General features: G+C 40.7%; 1 protein-coding gene across 1 annotated transcript in view; it reads left to right on the forward strand.

The window, feature by feature from the left end:
• The window catches only part of FER1L6 (fer-1 like family member 6), a gene marked incomplete at both ends in the record, with an annotated part of 122170 nt that overhangs the window by 26582 nt on the left and 75849 nt on the right, over positions 1–19739 (forward strand). The window contains 8 exons of the mRNA XM_080938937.1: positions 151–307; positions 990–1176; positions 2070–2262; positions 4083–4435; positions 9653–9761; positions 12397–12580; positions 15954–16074; positions 17599–17699. Coding sequence (XP_080795063.1) covers positions 151–307; positions 990–1176; positions 2070–2262; positions 4083–4435; positions 9653–9761; positions 12397–12580; positions 15954–16074; positions 17599–17699 — 1405 coding nt within the window. The remainder of the gene's footprint in view (positions 1–150; positions 308–989; positions 1177–2069; positions 2263–4082; positions 4436–9652; positions 9762–12396; positions 12581–15953; positions 16075–17598; positions 17700–19739) is intronic.

The raw sequence follows: 19739 nt of genomic DNA on the forward strand, positions 1-19739 counted from the left end.
AGGGAGTGGGATATCGTGAGGATTAGGGATATCTACAAATGGCTACTATTGTAAACATCAGTGAAAAACCAGGACCCTGGGGCTGTGGGAGGAGATGAGGGAACCACTGTCCTATCTGCAAAGGATATTACTTACAAGATGTGTTCATAGGTCATCAGTTCTGTGACAAGTGGGCAGTGCTTACAGACCCTGGTGACATCAGGACTGGCACCAAAGGCTACCTGAAGTGTGACATCAGCGTGACTGGGAAAGGCGACATCTTAAAGACCAACCCGAAAACTTTTGATGCTGAGGAGCAAATAGAAAAGTGAGATAGAGCCAACCAGACCCATAAAAGAAAAATTCTATGCCCTCCTTTATATCTCTTTCCTCTCTCCACTGTCTTCTGTATGGGTGTGTGAGTGCTGCTCACTTCGTGTCCATTAGAGACTCAGCTCTGTCAGATGCCTGAATGCATCTTCTCAAAGTCATGGCTCCTTTTGGAGCTTGGATTTTTCAGACAAGAACACTGTTTTCCTGTAACAGCTTATTTTAGATAAATCATTCTGTTCTACTCTATTGTTTACAAAACAAAACCCTCTTTCCTATGCACCCCACTTCATGTCCTTTTTGTTGTTTAAAGAAAAAATTCTGCAGCATGTGTCCAATCCTTCAACTCGTACTGTCTTTCTTCTATCTCTTCTATGTTCTCTGATCCTTAAGTGTATATATTAGATAGATAAGTCATTCTTAAGATTATATAATTTATCCACATATAGCTGGGTTTTTTTTTTTTTTATACCTTCAACCACTGGTTTATGACCAAAAAAAAAAAAAAAAAAAAAAAAAAGAATTTAACTTCTAGAAAGAAAACTTGGTTCAGTGATGAATCCCAGTGTTTTTCTATATCCATATTTTTCTTTCTTTCTGCCTTCAGTCTGTACCTGCCCTCTTTCCCTCCTCTTGACTGGCAGAGCTTTTCATTTTAAAATTTTCTTGTCTCCCTTTAGGAACCTTTTGATTCCTCAAGGATTTCCATCAGAAAGACCTTGGGCAAGGTTCTATGTGAGACTCTACCGAGCAGAAGGATTACCCAAAATGAACTCCAGCATTATGGCAAATGTCACCAAAGCATTTGTGGGTGACAGTAAGGACCTTGTGGATCCCTTCGTGGAGGTGTCCTTTGCTGGGCAGATGGTGAGAAAATTTTGTCACCAATAACGGCAGTTATGTCTTGCTTGAATCCAGAACAATTTTAACCAAATGAAGTTAAGTTAAAAGTGCCTCAGTGAAAACCTTGTCATAGAAGGGGAGGTTTTAGGTATCAGAGGTGCAGACAGCTGCTAAGTCATGCCTCATTAGGAATTGTGGAAAAAAGCTACAGTTAGATATGTTGCAACTTAGGGCCAGGTAGAAAAACATATTTCCTCACAGCTGGCTACTTCTCTAAGCAAATACCAGACCTTGTGGAGTTATCACTCTCTCCTAGCCTATTTCTCAGTTTCCCAGGCAATCATCCTCCTAAATCACCATAGACACCTCTGTTCTTTTCTCAAGGGCCACTGGAAGATACAAGGCCTAGGTTTGTGGTCAAAGCTACAGTGTGCCTTACTGGACTTTGAAATTTTGCTCAACATGTGCTTTCAAAGTATGTCCTGCCCCTTCTTATTGGCAGGAGTTAATGTTGGAGTGTGTCTAACTTGAGTTGAATTTGGAGGGCACAAGGGATATCTCTGTTTTATGACAAGAAAACTGAGGCCCAGGCTGAAGCTTTGATTCACTCAAAGTCATACATGACTTTTACCCTTGTCTTTATGTAGACATGACCTCAGAGTCTAGCTGTGTCTGCTGCTTTCTTGAAGACATGTGGAACAGCTCCTATTTATAACAGAGGGAATCACACCAACACTTACCTGTTGAGTAGAAACTCCAAGGAAATGATTCACCCTTGTCCCAGTGCCCTGCATTAACATCTAGTCCAACAGTAATGTTAACAGAGTGTAGCTGATTTCACAGGTATCTAGGTGCTTTCAAGTGTTTTCTTTAGCCATTTATCTCCATGGTTCACATCCTCCTGGCTGTCCTTTCAGGGGCGAACTTCTGTGCAAAAGAACTGTGCTGATCCAGTGTGGCATGAACAGGTGGTTTTCAAGGAAATGTTTCCTCCCTTGTGCCGGAGGGTAAAAATTCAAGTATGGGATGAAGGCAGCATGAATGATATAGTTCTGGCAACCCACTTCATCGACCTGAAGAAAATCTCCAATGAGCAGGATGGCGATAAAGGTAGAGAGAGAGTTTTGTGTGTTTGACTCAGAAGTAGGTCTCAAAACCATAGTCACCTTTAAAGAGATGGTACCATATAGACACATATTAACACTTTTCATGGCTCTGTGGCCTGTGGCCAGGCTTGGTTGAGCTGGTGATGAAACCAAGCTCTGTTCCTAGGCCTCCCATAACTATTGATGCCTAGCAGTGGTGTGACCCTGTTTTACTAGGAAAACAGAAGTCAGATAAAAACCAAAGGTTGGAAAACTAAAATTTATAGGCTAATCTGTCCTGATATGTGTTTTTGAATGGTACTGTATGAACAGGTTTTGCATGTGTTCAATGGAAACATATTTTGTCCTACTTAAAATTTGTGTCCTCAGTTACTTGATGGGAACATGTGAGCTTCAGGGTGACAGGGGGCTATGTGTGACTGTGTACTCAGGAAACTGGGAGAGCTTTAGGTAATCCTCAAAGCCTTAAAGACAGCAAGGAGGGAAAGAACTCCCACTCAGTATGTGACTCAATTTCTAAAATCCCACTAAGTATGTAAGAAGTTCTAAATTAACCTTTATTTAAATTCATAACCACCTTTCTCTGCACTGTGTATGTATGTTGATTGACAAAATACCTACATATCACATACATATATAATTAAATGAACAAGTACAAGCAGACAATATACATATCTCATATGTCACATGAGGATGGCATAGGTATAACTTTTATTTTCTCTTAACTAGATAAATATTTTCCAAGAGCAGAGATCTGTATATTTTAGTGTCTTTCATAGACTGACATTACAGAAACCCCTCGGTATGTTCTCTAGTTCTTCATATTACAGTAACACTACCTTATATAAAAAACACACTCATCCAACTACACTTTCTCAAATAGACATTAAGTTGTTTTATCTACAGCAGTTTAGAAGCCTCTTGGTGTTGCTCAGAAAGACAGATGCTTGTGTTTTAGAAGTAGACACCAGGGACCATAAAGTCTTTTCTATCCTTTTAACAATAATTTTTCTGCTTCTTTAAGTTTGCTAAAAGGAGAACAGAATCTGAGGGAAATAATCTAGTTTGCAGAAGTCAGGGTGGTAGAAAGGAGACATTTATACAGAAAGAAAAAATGTTTTCTTGGAAACTGGGAGGAATTGATAAGCAAATTATGACTCCCTATTTCTCCAAATCACTGGGGCCATGTCCTAAGGGCCCACATGAAGCACTTAGTAGAGATTATCCTGTTACACTTGATGGCTGAGTTAGGCACTAATAGCTTTTCCTCCACATGAAGAAACTGAGGTACAAAAACGTTAAGAAATTTGTCCAGTCTCATTCAGCTGAAAAGTCCCAAAGCTAGAATCTGAACCCACGCAGTTGAGTCTTCTAAAATGTTATGTGGTTTTTGCCTTTCAGAAAGGAGAATGGGCAGGAGAAGGTATGGGTCATAGCTCTTGCCTACAACATAAGAGGCCTTGGGTTTGATTTCTAGTGCTGAAAAATAAAGAGGTGTTGTGATTTCACATGTTCTCATGGACGCCATATTTTTTTTCAGATGTTCTATATTGAGAGAAACCCTTATGGCAGGTATTAAGTTAAAGTCACCAGGTTTTTTCAGGTCTATATTTAGGAATTATTTTTGAACATTCATTTCTTACCACCTCTACCACGTTACACTGGTTCAAACTACATGTCCTTAGCTTTCATGATGAAATCATTCCCCTCTAGGTCATCCCCTCCCACAGTCCTTTCCCCATCCTCTAACCCCTTCTTCTCTGAATGGAAGAATGTCTTTTAAACACTTTCATATGTGTTACCTAACATTCAAGTTTCCCCTAGGTTTTCTTCCCACTTTTGGACCTGCCTGGATTAACCTATATGGCTCCCCGAGGAACCACAGTCTTATGGACGACTACCAGGAGTTGAATGAAGGCTTTGGGGAAGGTGTGTCCTTCAGGGGCCGTATCTTGGTGGAAATTTCTGTGGAAATCCTCTCAGGTGGGGCCCAGGAGTCTAAGTTTTCCAAGGCTCTGAAGGAGCTGAAGCTGTCTTCCAAAGACAAAGACTCCAAATCTTCTAAAGGCTCCAATAAAGACAAGGCTGACAAAGATGATGATGGCAAAGCCCCGCAGGCTACTGACAAAACCAACTCCACGGAAGTAGAGGTAGAATCTTTCGCTGTCCCCCCAGAGGTAAGTCCAAGCACTGTCCTCCATGCTTGTTGGTAGCAGAACCCAGGGCAAAGGGAGACCGTACAAGTTCCAGAAGACCTTCTCTTGTACAGGTCTCTTCTTCCTGGCAAAATTGTATTGGCCTAGTGCTGAATCTTTGGACACATTCTCTGTTCATGCAAGTAGTATGACCATATGCTCATGATGAATTTCTTCAGAATCTCTTGAGAATGGATTCCATGGGAACTCAAAAAAGAATATAGAAAAAAGTAGCTGGGAGCATCAGTAAGAGTGTCAGTAGGCTGGATGAGGAAACTCTGCCTGACTTATTTGGTTTAGTTTCATTATCCTAGAGTATTTTTTTTTTTGGATGTGTGACCATGTAGGAAGAGGAAAGACAGGGGAGAATAGTAGGCAACAATCCATGTAATATGAACTCAAGAAGCCCCACAAACCAGGAAGAAAACACAAGCCCACATAATGCTTTTCTTCAACTAGTTCCTACCAGAGACACATGAGGATTTCCCCTGCCCAATTCTGTATTAATGGCAAGAGCTTGTGGTGTCAAGAAGACATCAACTGTGACTATCCTTTCAGTGTTTATCCTAGAGATAACAGTTTGTAGTCAAGCAAGCAGATGAGTTCTGTATGTCAGCAGCAAAGGAAGGTTGACTCCAGTTGCTACAGGTTAATTATGTCTGTCTATGGAAATATTTCTCAGGTCAACAGGTAGGGAGGCAATGGCCGCTTACCCAGACTTGTCCATTCCTAAGACTGAACAGACCTCAGAAGTACAGTAGAAGAGATTTACCCTTTTCAAGAGCTATTTACTTTTTTCCTGGGATCTCAAAAACTCACTGCAGAAAACTTGGACCATGGGGTTGGAAACCTTGACATTAATTCTACTTGTGGCTGTAATGCCAACACTACCCTAGAGTGTCTTTTTTTTTTTTTTTTTTTTTTTTTTTTTCAGCTAAATGAGATCAAATAGGTCATTCTGTCATAGACAACATCTGGACACTGATGAGAAAGTGTATATAAATTGTCATCAGATCTTTTAGCACGTACATGGTTAAGCTTGCTATATCTCTCTGGCTATTATTCATGGCTGGCTCCTTCCATCAAGGTGCAGCTAATTAGAGCTTGCCACCTGTTGTATGTGTCTTGACCCTTTCAGCACCCTCCCACACTCCCACCCCCCTTTGGACTCTCAGCTGGGAAATTTTTTCTGGAGATATGTGTTATCAGTTTGTTTGGGGAAGAACTGGCATTGTTTCTCTCTGAGTGTGTGTATTCAGAATATAAGCCAACATTAGATACTTGACTTTGAATTTGTGGTAGTTTAACTCACACACATGCCTCCTCCATCTGTGACCATTCCTATCAGGTTGTATAGGAATATCCAAGGAAAAAGAAGCTAGAGAAGTATTCAGAATCTATGTCAACATCCTTAAGATCATTCACTGAGAGTGCCTATTTAAAAAAAGAAATTTTAGTAGAAAGCATGGGGGTTGGGTATAGAGTGGACTTTTCTACTGGGCTTATGTGGAAAAGGTGGTAGATATAGGACAACTGAGAAGTTTTTATGCCTCCACCCCCTCCTCATCTTGGTGTCTTATTGGTGGCGGTTTCTTGTCAGATTCATTACTTACCTGTTGTTGTACCTCAAAGCTTAGCAGCTCAAAACATCAAATCTTATTTTTCTGTGAATGGGGAGTTTGGAGATTCCTTAATACAAATGGTCCTGATTCAGGCATTCCTTAAAGGAAAGATCTTGGTAATGTAGATGTGATGGTGATTTAGTTGTGACATTTGTCACCCCATTAAATGCTAGGGTTAGTGTGGCTAATCTAGATGGGTAGACAAGTGTACCCTTCCTCCCTCACCACTCCTTGTACATCCCTCCCAAGGCTGCATGGTGGCCTTCCGAAGAACAGAGGAGGAGTAGTCTTCAGTCAGGAGTGTAGGAGTAATGCTCTCCTCCTAGAACCTCCAAACAAGCTCTCAAGATCTTGGCAGAGGCTAAGATCTTTTGAAGGCATCACAGGATTGGAGGACCCATCCCAGGATGGCTGCCTGGACACTCAGGAGGCCTTAGTAGCTTGTTTGTCTATTAGTATAAGAATGACGTTCCCCACTATGAAGACTCCCATAGATTCTGCATATCCTTATGACATGGTAGTTGGTTGCCTTCCCCAAGGGTGGTGACCTAAGGAGCTAAGAGAGAAAATGACGGTAGACTGACGTTTCTGCTATGTCCCTTCTTCTTGTTAGGAAAAAGCCCTCTGTTTCCACAGCCAGAGCAGCTCAGCATGTCTCCATCAACAATTGCTTGCTGTGTCTTTTTTATTTTCTTTTTCAGCTTACCAGGGTTACAGAGCCCCAGTGTCACTGTCAACAACTGCATGCACATCTGGATGCTGGGAGACCCTATGATTCTGCCTTTTCCTATTCTGCTTCATTACTTATCAAAGCTTCTTTCTCCTCTGCCAGACTCCCAAAGAGCATAGCCAGCCTGGAGAATGTGAACATTTTTAAAGTGTGAATGCTGGTTAAACATCTTGATCACCATGGGCAGTACAGGGCCCAATTCCACAGAGCTTATGTTATAGAAGGGGAGAGAATATATGCAACAATGTATCCAACAGGAAGTTGGAAGTGGTGGATGTTAGGACCTACCCACTGCTGTTATTTATAGGGTGACAAAATTTGGTGTTTAAAATTTTTGGCCTTTTGTCAGAGGAAGCTGGATTTAAATTGTATCAGTATAGTCAGGGGCTAGTGTACAACAATACATACTCACTTCTGTTTGATTCTTTGGGCAGATGATTTGACCCTTATGCTAATTGCTTTTCTCTTTGCTGAGACAAAACATTGACTAAAATCAACTTCAAGAGACAGGGTTTGTGGCTCACAGTTTTAAGTTACATACAGTCCATCATAGTGGGGAAAGGGCAGCCTCAGGAGCCAGTGGCAGCTGGTTACATTGTATCCATAGTCAGGAAGCAGAAAGAGATCTGTGATCAGCTCACTTTGTGAGCTCTGTACACATTATGTATCAATCATTTCTCCAGTTTAAGGCATACTTCCAGAATTGGTTGGGGGGGGCTAGAAATAGGAGCTTGAAGGATGTGAAAAATTAAAGGATAAGTCAAACTATTGAAATATTTACTGTAATTATAGTTTGTTGGGCTTATATGTCTTCTCTTCACAAGTATTCCAGGTCCTGTTGTGATACTTTTGTCACAGAGAAGGAAAGCAACAGCCAGAGTAGAGATGGTACTTGCTCAAAGTCCAATAACTGGCAGGTCAGCTCTTTTGCTGCCACATCTGTCATCCTTGAGGACTGCTTTCCCTCTAGCTTCTGTGGTTTTCACCCTCCTCCCAGAGAGTAAACTCAGCCCCAGACTGCAAGATAAGAAGCTGGCAGATAGATAGTTGACTAAGCTTTATGCCATGCCCTGCCCTGTGTTTCTGGTCAAAAAGAAACATTTCCTGGATTGTCCAATGCCACAGGAAAGGTCAATTCTCACCCAGTTATCTGAAATCCTAGTTCAGGACTCCTGTTCAGTTCACTCCATACCTGTTTTGTTCTCTTAGCTTACTGCTAAGGAATTTAAGCCTTGTTTCTCTTTCCTTGGACTTTAGTAAATCCAGCTGCAAAGTCAGAAAGCCCTTTTGATATGTCTTCACCTCACTCAGAATCTTCACTCAGAGATTGTTCCACACTAGGAAGAGCTACTTGCAAAGAACTGGGTATTGCCCTGTGGTGTAGTGGTTGGTTCTCGTCCTTTCTAACACTGCAATCCTATAATACACTTTCTTATGTTATGGTGACCCCCAACCATAAATTATTTTCATTTCTATTTCATAACTGGAGCTTAGCTACTATTAAGAATTATAATGTAAATATATTTGGGAGATAAATGTTTGCCAAAGGAGTCATAGCCCACAGGCTTGTCCTAGACCAGTCTTCCAGATTACCTGTAGGTTACTTAACCACTCAGCCCTCCTTGGTGAAGAACAGGTCTTAAGCCATAACTGACTTAATCTTGTTGTGTGACCTTGGAAGCCCGTTAATCTCCCTGCACTTTATTTTATAAAGGTAAACAGTGGAGGTTGGAGTATATAACTAATTCTAATGGCCTTTTCAATATAAAAGCATTTCTGATTCACATGCAAGTGGATCTCTTTCAACAGATTTCAGGGTGCATGGCATCCCAGATACACAGGATAGATTGATGCTTTTGCTATGCCTAACACTTCACTCTTTTTGTTTGCATTTCCTAATCATCTTAAAGTTTTATTGCTATGAAGAGGCACCATGACCAAAGCAATTCTTAAAATGGCAAACATTTAATTGTAACTTGGGCTGGCTTACAGCATTATCATCATAGCAGGAAGTATGGCAGTGTGCAGACAGACATGGTGTTGGAGGAGCCAAGATTTTTACATCTTGTTCTGAGGTTAGCCAGGACAAGACTGTTTTGCAGGCAGCCAGAAAAAAATCTTTTTCACACTTGAGCACTAGGAAACCTAAAAGCCTACCCCCACAGTGACACCCTTTCTCCAACAAAGCCACACGTACTTCTAATAGTGCCAGTCCCCATGGGCGAAGCAAATAAACACTTGAGTGTATGCAGACCAAACCTATTCAAACCACCACACTAATTATTTAAGGAAGTAAACTTTGACTAGGGTTAGCCCCAAGCCAACAGGCTAGCATATGTTAATCTCAAAGAACACGTGGGAATAGTCTACATTCCAGGCTCTCAAAGTTATTACAAAGAACAATAATGAATGTATTGTGAGTACTGCATCTAAGTCATGCAGTTATGTCCATGTGTAAGGGTCCAGTGCTGTGACTCTGATCATCTTATCTTTGATTTACTAGGTCTAAACACCTGTTCAGTAGTATCTCCCACCCAAACAGCATCTTGGGAAGGCATACCAAGCTCATCTTTTGCCATGAAAAGTGACTGTTTTCCCTGTATATTAAGCTAGCAGTTTAGAGGGTGATTCTGTGTCGTTTTAGACCAGTGGCTAACTGAGTTTGGACTTGAGTTTGTCAGCCATGATTGCTGCCTGTCTACTTAGTGGCAAGGCATAGCATTTCCAGCTGTAACAGAGACTCTGTGCAGTATACCAGACCAAATGGGTTTCACTAGCTCGGCTTTCTAGAGAGAAAAGGAAGCCAGCTCTATCTAGCTTTTTTTTTTTTTTTTTTTCTTTTTGCAGATTATACCGGAAAAATATGAGGACTTTTTACTCTTTGGAGCCTTTTTTGAAGCTACCATGATTGACAGGAAGATTGGAGACAAACCTATCAGCTTTCAAGTTTCTATTGGTGAGTGCAGACATATGCAGGGTTTGGAGGTAAGTGCAGACATTTATAGAGTTTGGGGAGTGTTTGTCTCTTGAATAAGAGAACTAATGCTTTACATAGGTGATTATATTGTGGTGGAGGTTATAGTCAGAACCTCAGAGAGAGAGAATACTTCCCCGACTACCCAGTATCAACACATAAAGAGTAAACTTATTCCTATTGATTTAAAAAAAGCAAACAAGCATATAAAAACAAAACAGTAGTCAGTGTCGGTTTGGATTTAGGGAGTTGGGTGACTAATCTTGGCTCCATTGCCTTGGGATGACTTAATTTATATGGGTGTTGGTTTCCTCGTGTATACAATGGGAATTACAGTTACTCCTCCCAGAATTACAAGATTTGAAGAACTGATACCACACATCACACATTTAATAGAGGCTACAGCCACAGTTCCTAGCCACCTTCCTTGGCTGATGTGCAGCTCAACTAAGAGAATTAATTCCATCAGAGAAAAACAGATTCACATCCAGGAAGTTCTGCTGCAACAGGGCAGAGGGAAGTAGAGATGAGACTCAGTCCTGAGCTTCACAGCTAGAGGCCAGGCAGAGAGCCCATTTCTGCATGTTCACGGGATAAGGATGTCTGTTAAAACTAAGAAGGACAAAATTCTGACAGGAGAGGCCCCCTTGTCTCTTTTTTTCTTTTTCTTTTATTGATTTACCGAGAATAAATGCTTTTTCTCATACAGTATTTCCTGATTATGATTTCAGCTACCTTGGTTCCTCCTCCTGGTTCCTCCCACCTCCCCTCCCATCTGTAACCACCTTTTTCTGTCTCTCATCGGAAAACAAACAGGATTCTAAGGGATATACAATGATAGGATAGGATAGGATAAAATAAAAAAATAACATATCAGAATTGGTCAAGAGAAGGCACAAGAAACAGACACCCACTCATTTGAACAGCCAGAAAGTCCATAAAAACTCTTAAGCTGAAAGCCATTCTATATGCACAAAGGACCTGTATAATAAGTAGAGAAAAAATATATAAATATAAATAGAGAAATATATAAGTAAAAATATAAAAATAATAAATAATATATAAAATAAAAATTTTAAAATAAAAATTTTAAAAAGGAAAAGCCATCACATGACATCACTAGGCAAGGAAGCTCCAAAGCTGTCACTGAGTTCCCTTTCTGTTGCTGTCTCCTGCTGGGTATGCAGTCTATCCTAAAGGATTTCTTGTTTTCCCAGTGAGACTCCCTTTGAGGAAACTAAATTTTTATTTGAAAGTGGTTATCAGTTAGAAATTTTTTCTGGGTTAGGGATGGGGCCAGTGACCGTTTCTTCTTTCAGCTCTAGGACCTCAGATGGAGCAGAGTGTGCAGTCCCTGTGCATGCTGGACAGACCTCCTCTTACGTGAAGCTCTTTGCCTGCCTGCTCTCTCTCTCTCCAACTCCTCCTCACTCTCTTTAAAAACATGATGTCATCTTTGGGTACTCACACTTCTCTTAGAGAAGAAGCAGTTTTGAGAAGGCTCCTAATATTTTATTGAGTAAAAAAAACAAAAAACAAAAAACAAAAACAAACAAACAAAAAAAAACCCTGATTAGCAAATGACACATCCAGAATGATCAAGAATGATCAAGTCTCTATGGCGAATTTTGGTAGGAGGTGTTGGGATTCTGTAAACCCCACCCCTCAGTTACCTAGCAACAGCCAGGTAAACCCCACCCCTGGCTATTGCCAGGTAAGCTCCACTCCAGTGACCTGACACTATAAAAAGGGCTGCTTGTCCCCTCCTCTCTTTTGTTCTCTTGCCTCTCTCTTGCCTCTTGCCTCTCTTGCTCTTCGCCCTCCCTTCCCCATCCTCTTCCCCTTTCCTTCCCCCCTCTCCTCCATGGCCGGCCTCTACTCCTCTATTCCTCTATTCCTCTCTCTCTCTCTCTCTCTCTCTCTCTCTCTCTCTCTCTCTCTCTCTCTCTCTCTCTCTCTCTCTCTCTCTGCCTCTACCACCCTCTTAACTCTCCCATGACTTGAATAAACTCTCTTCTGTCATGTGGCTGGTACTTCAGATGGAAGGGATTCCCAACATGGGCCCTTGCCCCCAGGCCTCACTTCCACTCTGTTCCTCTGTTCATCCTTTTCCTAACATTGGTGCCGAAACCTGGGATGTCATCTTTTGACAGCAGGAGGTATACAGTAAGATGTTGAAAGTGGGGATAACTCAGAGAGCCAAACATTTTACTGCTAAGCCTGATCACTTGACTTTGGTCTCTGGGGTGCACAGGTGGAAGGAGGAACCCAGCTCCTGCATGTTGTTCTCTGACTGCCATACATACTCATAAATATATGTAGCACACAAAATAAGGTAATAAAATTAAAATAGGTAAAAAAAATAGTAATAACACAGCTATAAAACCTCCAGTGGATTTTCTTTTTTCTTAACTTTCTTAATTTGCAACATGAGTAGTTTTTACAAAGAGAAAAATAAGAATTGCTGACTTTGTCAATCTAATTTTCTTGTTCTCCATCAGTTGTTCTTCCTGCCTTTATCCTAAGATCTTAGCTCCTTGCTGTGAGAGGGTGTGGGGTATACCAAGTTGACTGATCTCACTTGCTGACACCCAGCCCATTGCTCTTCTCTCTGAAGGTAACTTTGGAAACCTAATTGATGGAGGGTCTTATTATGGGAGCAAGAAGAAATCGGCTGAGCTGACTGAAGAAGATGTCCTTCCTCTGCTGCACAAAGGAGAAAAAGATGTGGCCCATGACACTGTCATTTCCATGGCTTCTACCACTTACCCAGAGAAGCCTCTGGTGACAGAAGGGAACAGGTAGGAGATGACAAGGCATATGTGAGAACAAAGTGTCTGCTGGGTGAGAATTTTTGCTAATTCCTGGGACTATTTCATTCAGCTTTCAGTAAGATAAGAAACAAAAATTTGATCTCAGTGCTGGGAACCAAATGCTAACAGGGAAAGCATTATAAATATCTATCACTCTAGTAAATCCCCTAATGGCATGCCCCCTAATGGCATGCCCAGGGAATTCATCTAAAGACAAAGCAACCATGATGGTTACTTTTAGACCTGAGAAAAAGCCAATTCCAAGAGTGTCTCGTTAGGGTAATCCAGACATTTCACTAGGAGCTGACTTCCCAGTCTGTCTCCTCTGGTGCTGCTCTTCTCTCCAGATCAGGGGATCACATGCTCCCATTTGGATGGCTGATTAATCATTCACTAGACTCGAGTCTTTTCCTAGCTTGCTATTTCTAGAAAGATCCCTCCACTCTCAGTCTTCTAACCCACAGTTGGTAATAGTGAGTTGTTTTCTTCCATATTTTAAATATGTCTTTTATTTTAAATTGTGTGCATATGTTGGCTGAGGGTGGAAGAGCTATGTGCATGTCTGAGTGTGCCTACTGAGTCCAAGATAGTGTGTCAGATCCTCAGGAGCTAGAGGGATGGTTGTGAGCCACCTAACAGGGATGTTTGGACTGGAGCTCAGTTTATTTGTAATAGCAATATATCATCTGAGCCATTTCTCCAGCCCCAGGTCTACTTTTCCTTCCTGTCCAAAGCCAGTAAGTGAGACGGTCTGCTTAATGTAAATCTTAGGTATTTTTGTGTCCCTAATTCTGGCCATATATTTCTTGTTGCTAAGACAAAAATACCTGACAAACACATCTAGAAGCACAATGCTTATTTCCCCTTATATTTCATGGAGATACAGTCTACAATGATGAAGTGGGATTAGCAGCTGGTCACATTATGTTTCTATCAGGAAATAAAGAATGGACAGGAAGAGAGCCAAGTAATAAATCTAGCAGTCACTTCCTCCAGTGAGGTTCTGCCTCCCAAAAGGTCTCCAACCTTCCAAAATAACACCAGCATCTGGTAACCAAGTGTTCAAGCACACACAGAAGCACACATATACACATGCACATACACAGGCACACATATGTACACACAGACACTCGAACACATACCATACATATATATATATACACACACACACACATGCACACACAGAGACACATATGCACACATACACACAGATACACACCACACATCACACTACACAGGTATGTACATACATGGGCACACATAGAAATGAATATATACAACATATATCTATTATCCCTAATAAAATTCCACTGAGTATGTATTCTTTGATTTCTGGTTTTGCAAAGAATATGCATTTACACCCAACCTGTGCTTGACAGAGATGAAGAATAAATCAGAACAGGTGACATCAGTGGAGGCTTATCACTACATCCTCAGGATAGGTTTATTCTTGCCCAAAGTCAGAGGTGAGCAATGTTGGCCATATGTACTGGCAGTCTTCACTCTGTGTGGGCAACCAGGTACCTCCTCATTGGTTGCTTTTCCATTTGTGCAATGGCTTACCCAATGAGCCTCAACTGCCTCATTGGGTGTCTGTCCTCAAAGACCCAGCAACAAACTCTGTAAACCACAAAGACAAAGACCTAGACTATCATTAGCACATGGTAACCCAACTCAAAGAAACCTTGAGACACATACAACAGCGTGGTCACTTGATTAGATGCAGGGTTCACAGTGAAATGACTTCAGAGATAAGCTTAGTTTCTGACCTTTTGTCTTTGTTGTTGTTGCCATGACAACAGTTTCTGCCCAAAGCTTATTTGGCTTCTTTTTCTAAATGGACACCTGCTGGTTTATTTAGTTTTTAGAGTAGACCAGGTGCCCTTTGCTAATTCTGTTGTTTATGTAAGGAGAAATCGATGTTTGAGAGCTAAAAAGGAACATCCAATTTTTCAGGCTGAAGATCTTTGTATCTTTTGTTTGTTTCTCCTTTCCTCCCTTCTCCTCATTTCCCCTCTTCCTTCCATTTTGTTTTTACTCTCTCTCTTTTTAATGCTCTTTTCTCTCCTCCTCACTCTGGCTCTTCTATGCCTCTGTCTGCCCCTGCCTCCATCTCTTTCTCTCCAAAGCACCATTTCTCTAAACACTGTCTACTTCTCAAGACTAAGCACCACACCCATCCCCAGCATTTTCCTTCTGCATTCCTTATATATGTCTCTTTACATTCTCCTATGCTTGTGAGGAAACTATCGAGGGCTGAAAAAACCTAATCATTAAAGCAGCTGTCATCATTGGCCATCATATTCATCTACAGGAATTAAATGTATATTCATTCCACTGCCACTACATTCCCTAGGGCTCCATATCTTTGCTGCTTGGCTATACCTTCCTAGCCAAACAACTCACCTATATTATTACCACGAGAGACTGGCAAGAATAAGTATTAGGTAGATGGACAGATGGATGGATGAATGGATGGACAAATGAGTGAAAGAATGATGCCAAGCCACCGAGTACTGATTTATATTGAGATATATACCTCTATCCCCATTGATAATATAATTTACTTTTTCCCCAGAATTTCACTCTCATCTGTTATGCCAGCAGACCAATACAATGTGCTCAGAATATACATATTTAAAAAGTAATCTTTTTTTAAATCATTTTAAGTCTTCATTGAGGAAGGTTTGCTCAATGTATTTTACACACTGATGATAATTTCAAAGCTATGCCCTGTGTCTGAGGATAACTTTGTAGATTGATGTCTATACGCAGATGAGGGCAGGCACAAGATAAGGCAAGACCTGTGATTGGACAGTAGAAAAAGAGGGTGGAAGCAGAGTTTTTGAGAAGTGGGAGAGATAGGAGAGACAGGAGAAGAAGGAAGATGGAGGAACTAGTTGGGCAGTCACTGATGGAACTAGCAATGGTGGCAAGATTGCCACTGGGACCAGAGAGTAGCCAGTGGTATGGTGTCTCTTACATTTTTAAATATTTACCACTACATAACTTCTTTTGGTTGGTTTTATTTTGAGAGTTTCAAATGTAGCCCAGGCTATTCTTGAATTTACTTTGTTGTTGAAGATGCCTTTGGATCCTCCCTCCTACCTTTACATTCCAAGTGCTAGAATCAGATGTGTGTCACTATATTTATTTGTTGGTAACTCTTAATCTTTTCCATAATAGCCACATAACTGGAATTCACTGTTCACAGGACTCCAATTATAGACTAAGGATGGCATTAGTAGTTTTATCCCCATTTTTCTGAAGCCCTACAGAACACATGAAACATGAACAAATTGAAATTGATTGAAAACCACTGATTGCCTACTGACTTCCACATCCAATGTGCTTTTTACAGAAATTACAACTATTTGCCTTTTTGTGCCAAGAAGCCCTGTGTCTCCTTCATCAGTTCCTGGGGAGATCAGACATTCAGACTGCACTGGTCCAATATGCTGGAAAAATTGGCTGACCTCTTGGTAAGTGGCTTCATAGACAGGGTGGGAAACTGGGGACAAAGATATGCCTTTTTGTTCAACCAGGGTCTTGACCTCAGGTTAAATACCACTGAATTTAAGGGCTACTGTATTTCATGGCTTCTACCATGTGTGCCCAGAGGAATAAGAATGTTTTGTAAAACCTCTCGAATTCAAATCAAACTCTCTAAATCAGAATCCAAACTATCCAAATCTGCATTTTTATTCTTACAATATGATTCCGAGGCATCCTCACAAGGTTGACATCTGGCTTCAACTAGTCCTTTCTTCTACTCTCACATTTTCTTTCCATCCCATATGTCCCATTGGGAGGGACATCCTCTATCCTCTACTGGTGGTTCATAGACCCCACTAGATGACTCTTGTCTTAACTTCCTATGACTCTAGAGCCTACACTAAGGACAGAATTATATCTTCCTTCAATTTGTTCTACAACCTGAGTTCTGCAAAGCAAAACAATGACTCCAAGATATAAAATACTAGGAATTGGGGAACAAGTCTCTGAAGATAACTTGAGAGGCTAAGCTAGGCTCATACAATGTAGAGACCATGGGCTTTATAAGTCTAGTCTTGTTTATTCTACAGACAGAGTGGCTTTGGTTCAATATTAAGAGACCAAAGAATTAGAAAAGAGTGGTCAGTGTTACTAGTCCTTTATGGCCTCCATGACTAAGTTTATTTCCCTTATGGTGGTGGTATAGATGGTTCTTATTAGTTTCCTATTTTATAAATAAGAAAACTGTGCATAATGAGATATTTCAGTAGTAAATGGCACCCTAGATTGGAACCTAAGTACCCAAAGCCAGAGCCTGAATCCTTACTCCATTGTGATGTCTGTTCCTCAGATACTGGAGATGCAAAGAAGAAAGCTTGAGTCAGCAGGCACGAGACTTCGGCAGGTGATAGGAAATGCACCTTTGTAAATTTTAGCAGAGCAGCAGGAATATGTGCAATTCCCTTTAGACCCCATTTTTCTCTGTGTAGAATTCTAGAATTTAGGTCCAAAGAGAAATGTAAAATTATTATGGATATCAGTATTTCACCACTGCTGCAGCCAATCTGTCCCATTCCCTGTCCCCAAACCTGATATACTCAGAAGAGCAAGTAGCTTTTTTAATGTCAGTAGGACTGCATTCCTCTGTAAAATTTACTTAAATATTGATTTTGAAGTTGTTTAATAATTACATATAAATTTTTAAATTATTAAATATTTCTCACAATATTAGGTTTTCTACAAGGTGAGTGACACAGGATGGTGCTCAGTTGGGTAGGAATGGATATGAGGCGCAATGGCTCTGAGTGATACAGGAAAGAATGCACATCTGGACTTAAGAAAGGAAGGCATCAAAATAAAAATGGAGCAGTGTTTCCAGGCCACATTCATGAAGATAAGGGAGCACGTCCTATCTCCAAAACCACAGAGACAAAGATAGTCAGCTGTTGTTTCTGGGATGTGGTAATCAAGTATTTCTATACAAGTTCCATGGCTCTGTGATTTGTCTTCAGGAAGAAGGCATAGAAGAAGTGAGGGAGCTGGTCAAAGTTTCTGAGGAGGCACCAGAAAAGAAGATGAAGACTGTGCTTCATGACTTCATCAGTCAAAGCAGGTGGGTGACGTCATCAGACATGAGCTCAGAAGAACTCAACTTGAGAGATCAGCTGCACTCATATGCATCGGATGGGCACTTCACAGGCTGTATCAGCTCCCAAAACTCTTAAACATCTAAAACAGAAGTCAAGGGAGAAAGTCAAAACAAGACACACCCACTGCTCAGATTCATATGGAACAAGAAAAAAATCCTCATAGCATTAGCACCAAGTCACTAGTGCAGCCCACATTAACAGCAAGGTAGGTGGGGCTCTCTGGGAGCCTTTGGAGGCAGTATGCCTCCTGTGGGAGCAACTTGGACCATCTTGTCTATCTTCAAATATTTACATTCATATACATGTAAGCAAAAAAATAAATGTGTCACTTGTGCTATTTTCATCTACTTACTTTTTTTTCAGAACAAAGCTATATGAAGCAGGAGTCCTGCTGTAAGCCAAGCACCAGTTACAGTTCCCTTGAAACACCTTTTAAAAGTTTCATACTCTCATATCCCATGTTGAAAAGTATTAGCAAGCAAGTAATATCTCTGTTTAACTCTTCTATATTATGGCAAGTCTTGAGGGTGATAATTAACTGCTCCTGTTCTTTAAGTTTTCAACTGAAAGAACACCCATATGTGTCGGTATTCAAACGGTAGTTTTATAGTCAGGGACTGTGGGTCTGAGAAAGCAGGCTGGACCCTAGGTCAGATTGGAATTCTTGCCTCCTGAGCCTTTCTTCCTCAAGCAGTTGGTCTTCTGAGACCAACTCCATACCAAGGACAAGCCATTCATCATGTAAAGGTTACAAGGCTGCCACAGCCAGAAGGTAGGCTGGAACTGTGAGACAGAGAATGAATGAAGGCAAACACTGTAACACTCACTCCAATTGTGAAGCAGGGGGAAAAAATCCATTAGTCTCTGGATGAGAGGAGAAACCCTAAGCGATTAATGTGTTTATTTGGGCAGAGAGTGGGATGGGATTCCCTGTACTTTTAGCAAACACTTTTAGTGAAATAAGAGTATTTCCAATTCAAAATATGACCCTCTTGTTTTTTATAAAAAGGAACAGGAAATGCAGTTTTAATAGGATCTCCAAGGAGAATGTGGCAGGGTTTCCAATAGACACCAAGCAGAACCTGAGTTTGAGGTCTCTCATCCCAAATTCTCCTTTGTAAGTTTTCTTTGTGATTGTTTCACTATAGAAGGACCACATGCTTATAGAAATATATCTATATTTTATATTTCACAATTCTGTTATAATATGATATTAAAAGACATATTTTCAATATTCTATACCTTCCTACATTCAGAGAAGAAGAGGTTACTTTTTCCACCTAGGACATTTTCCCTGCCTTTGCAGACACATCCTCACACACTCACTCTCACACATCCTCACACATTCACTATCACACATCCTCACACACTCACTCTCACACATCCTCACACACTCACTTTCACATATCCTCACACACTCACTCTCACACATCCTCACACACTCACTCTCACATATCCTCACACACTCACTCTCACACATCCTCACACACTCACTCTCACACATCCTCACACACTCACTCTCACACATCCTCACACACTCACTCTCACACATCCTCACACACTCACTCTCACATATCCTCACACACTCACTCTCACACATCCTCACACACTCACTCTCACACATCCTCACACACTCACTCTCACACATCCTCACACACTCACTCTCACACATCCGACATGTTGTTTTTCACATTAACAGCAGATATTTGCTCACCACATTGTTCCTATACTCAGTAAAATATCACAGGCAATTTCACACATAGATATATCATAATAAGTTTAATTTATCTTTAACCAGTTAAAATTAATTGTTCCATTTATTCTATCACTATGGTAAATACTCTAAAAATACATTCTTTAAAAAATCATTCCACTATTTCCAAAAGACAAGAATTCTAGTGTAATTTTTAAATCAAATTATGCACATGTTAAAATGATCATAGATTCTATCAAGTAGTTTGTAAAAATGTAACCAATTATTTCTACAGCAGCATGAATTTTTC

The sequence above is a fragment of the Micromys minutus genome (assembly GCF_963924665.1).
Source record: "Micromys minutus genome assembly, chromosome: 27".
NCBI classification, from domain to species: Eukaryota; Metazoa; Chordata; class Mammalia; order Rodentia; family Muridae; genus Micromys; species Micromys minutus.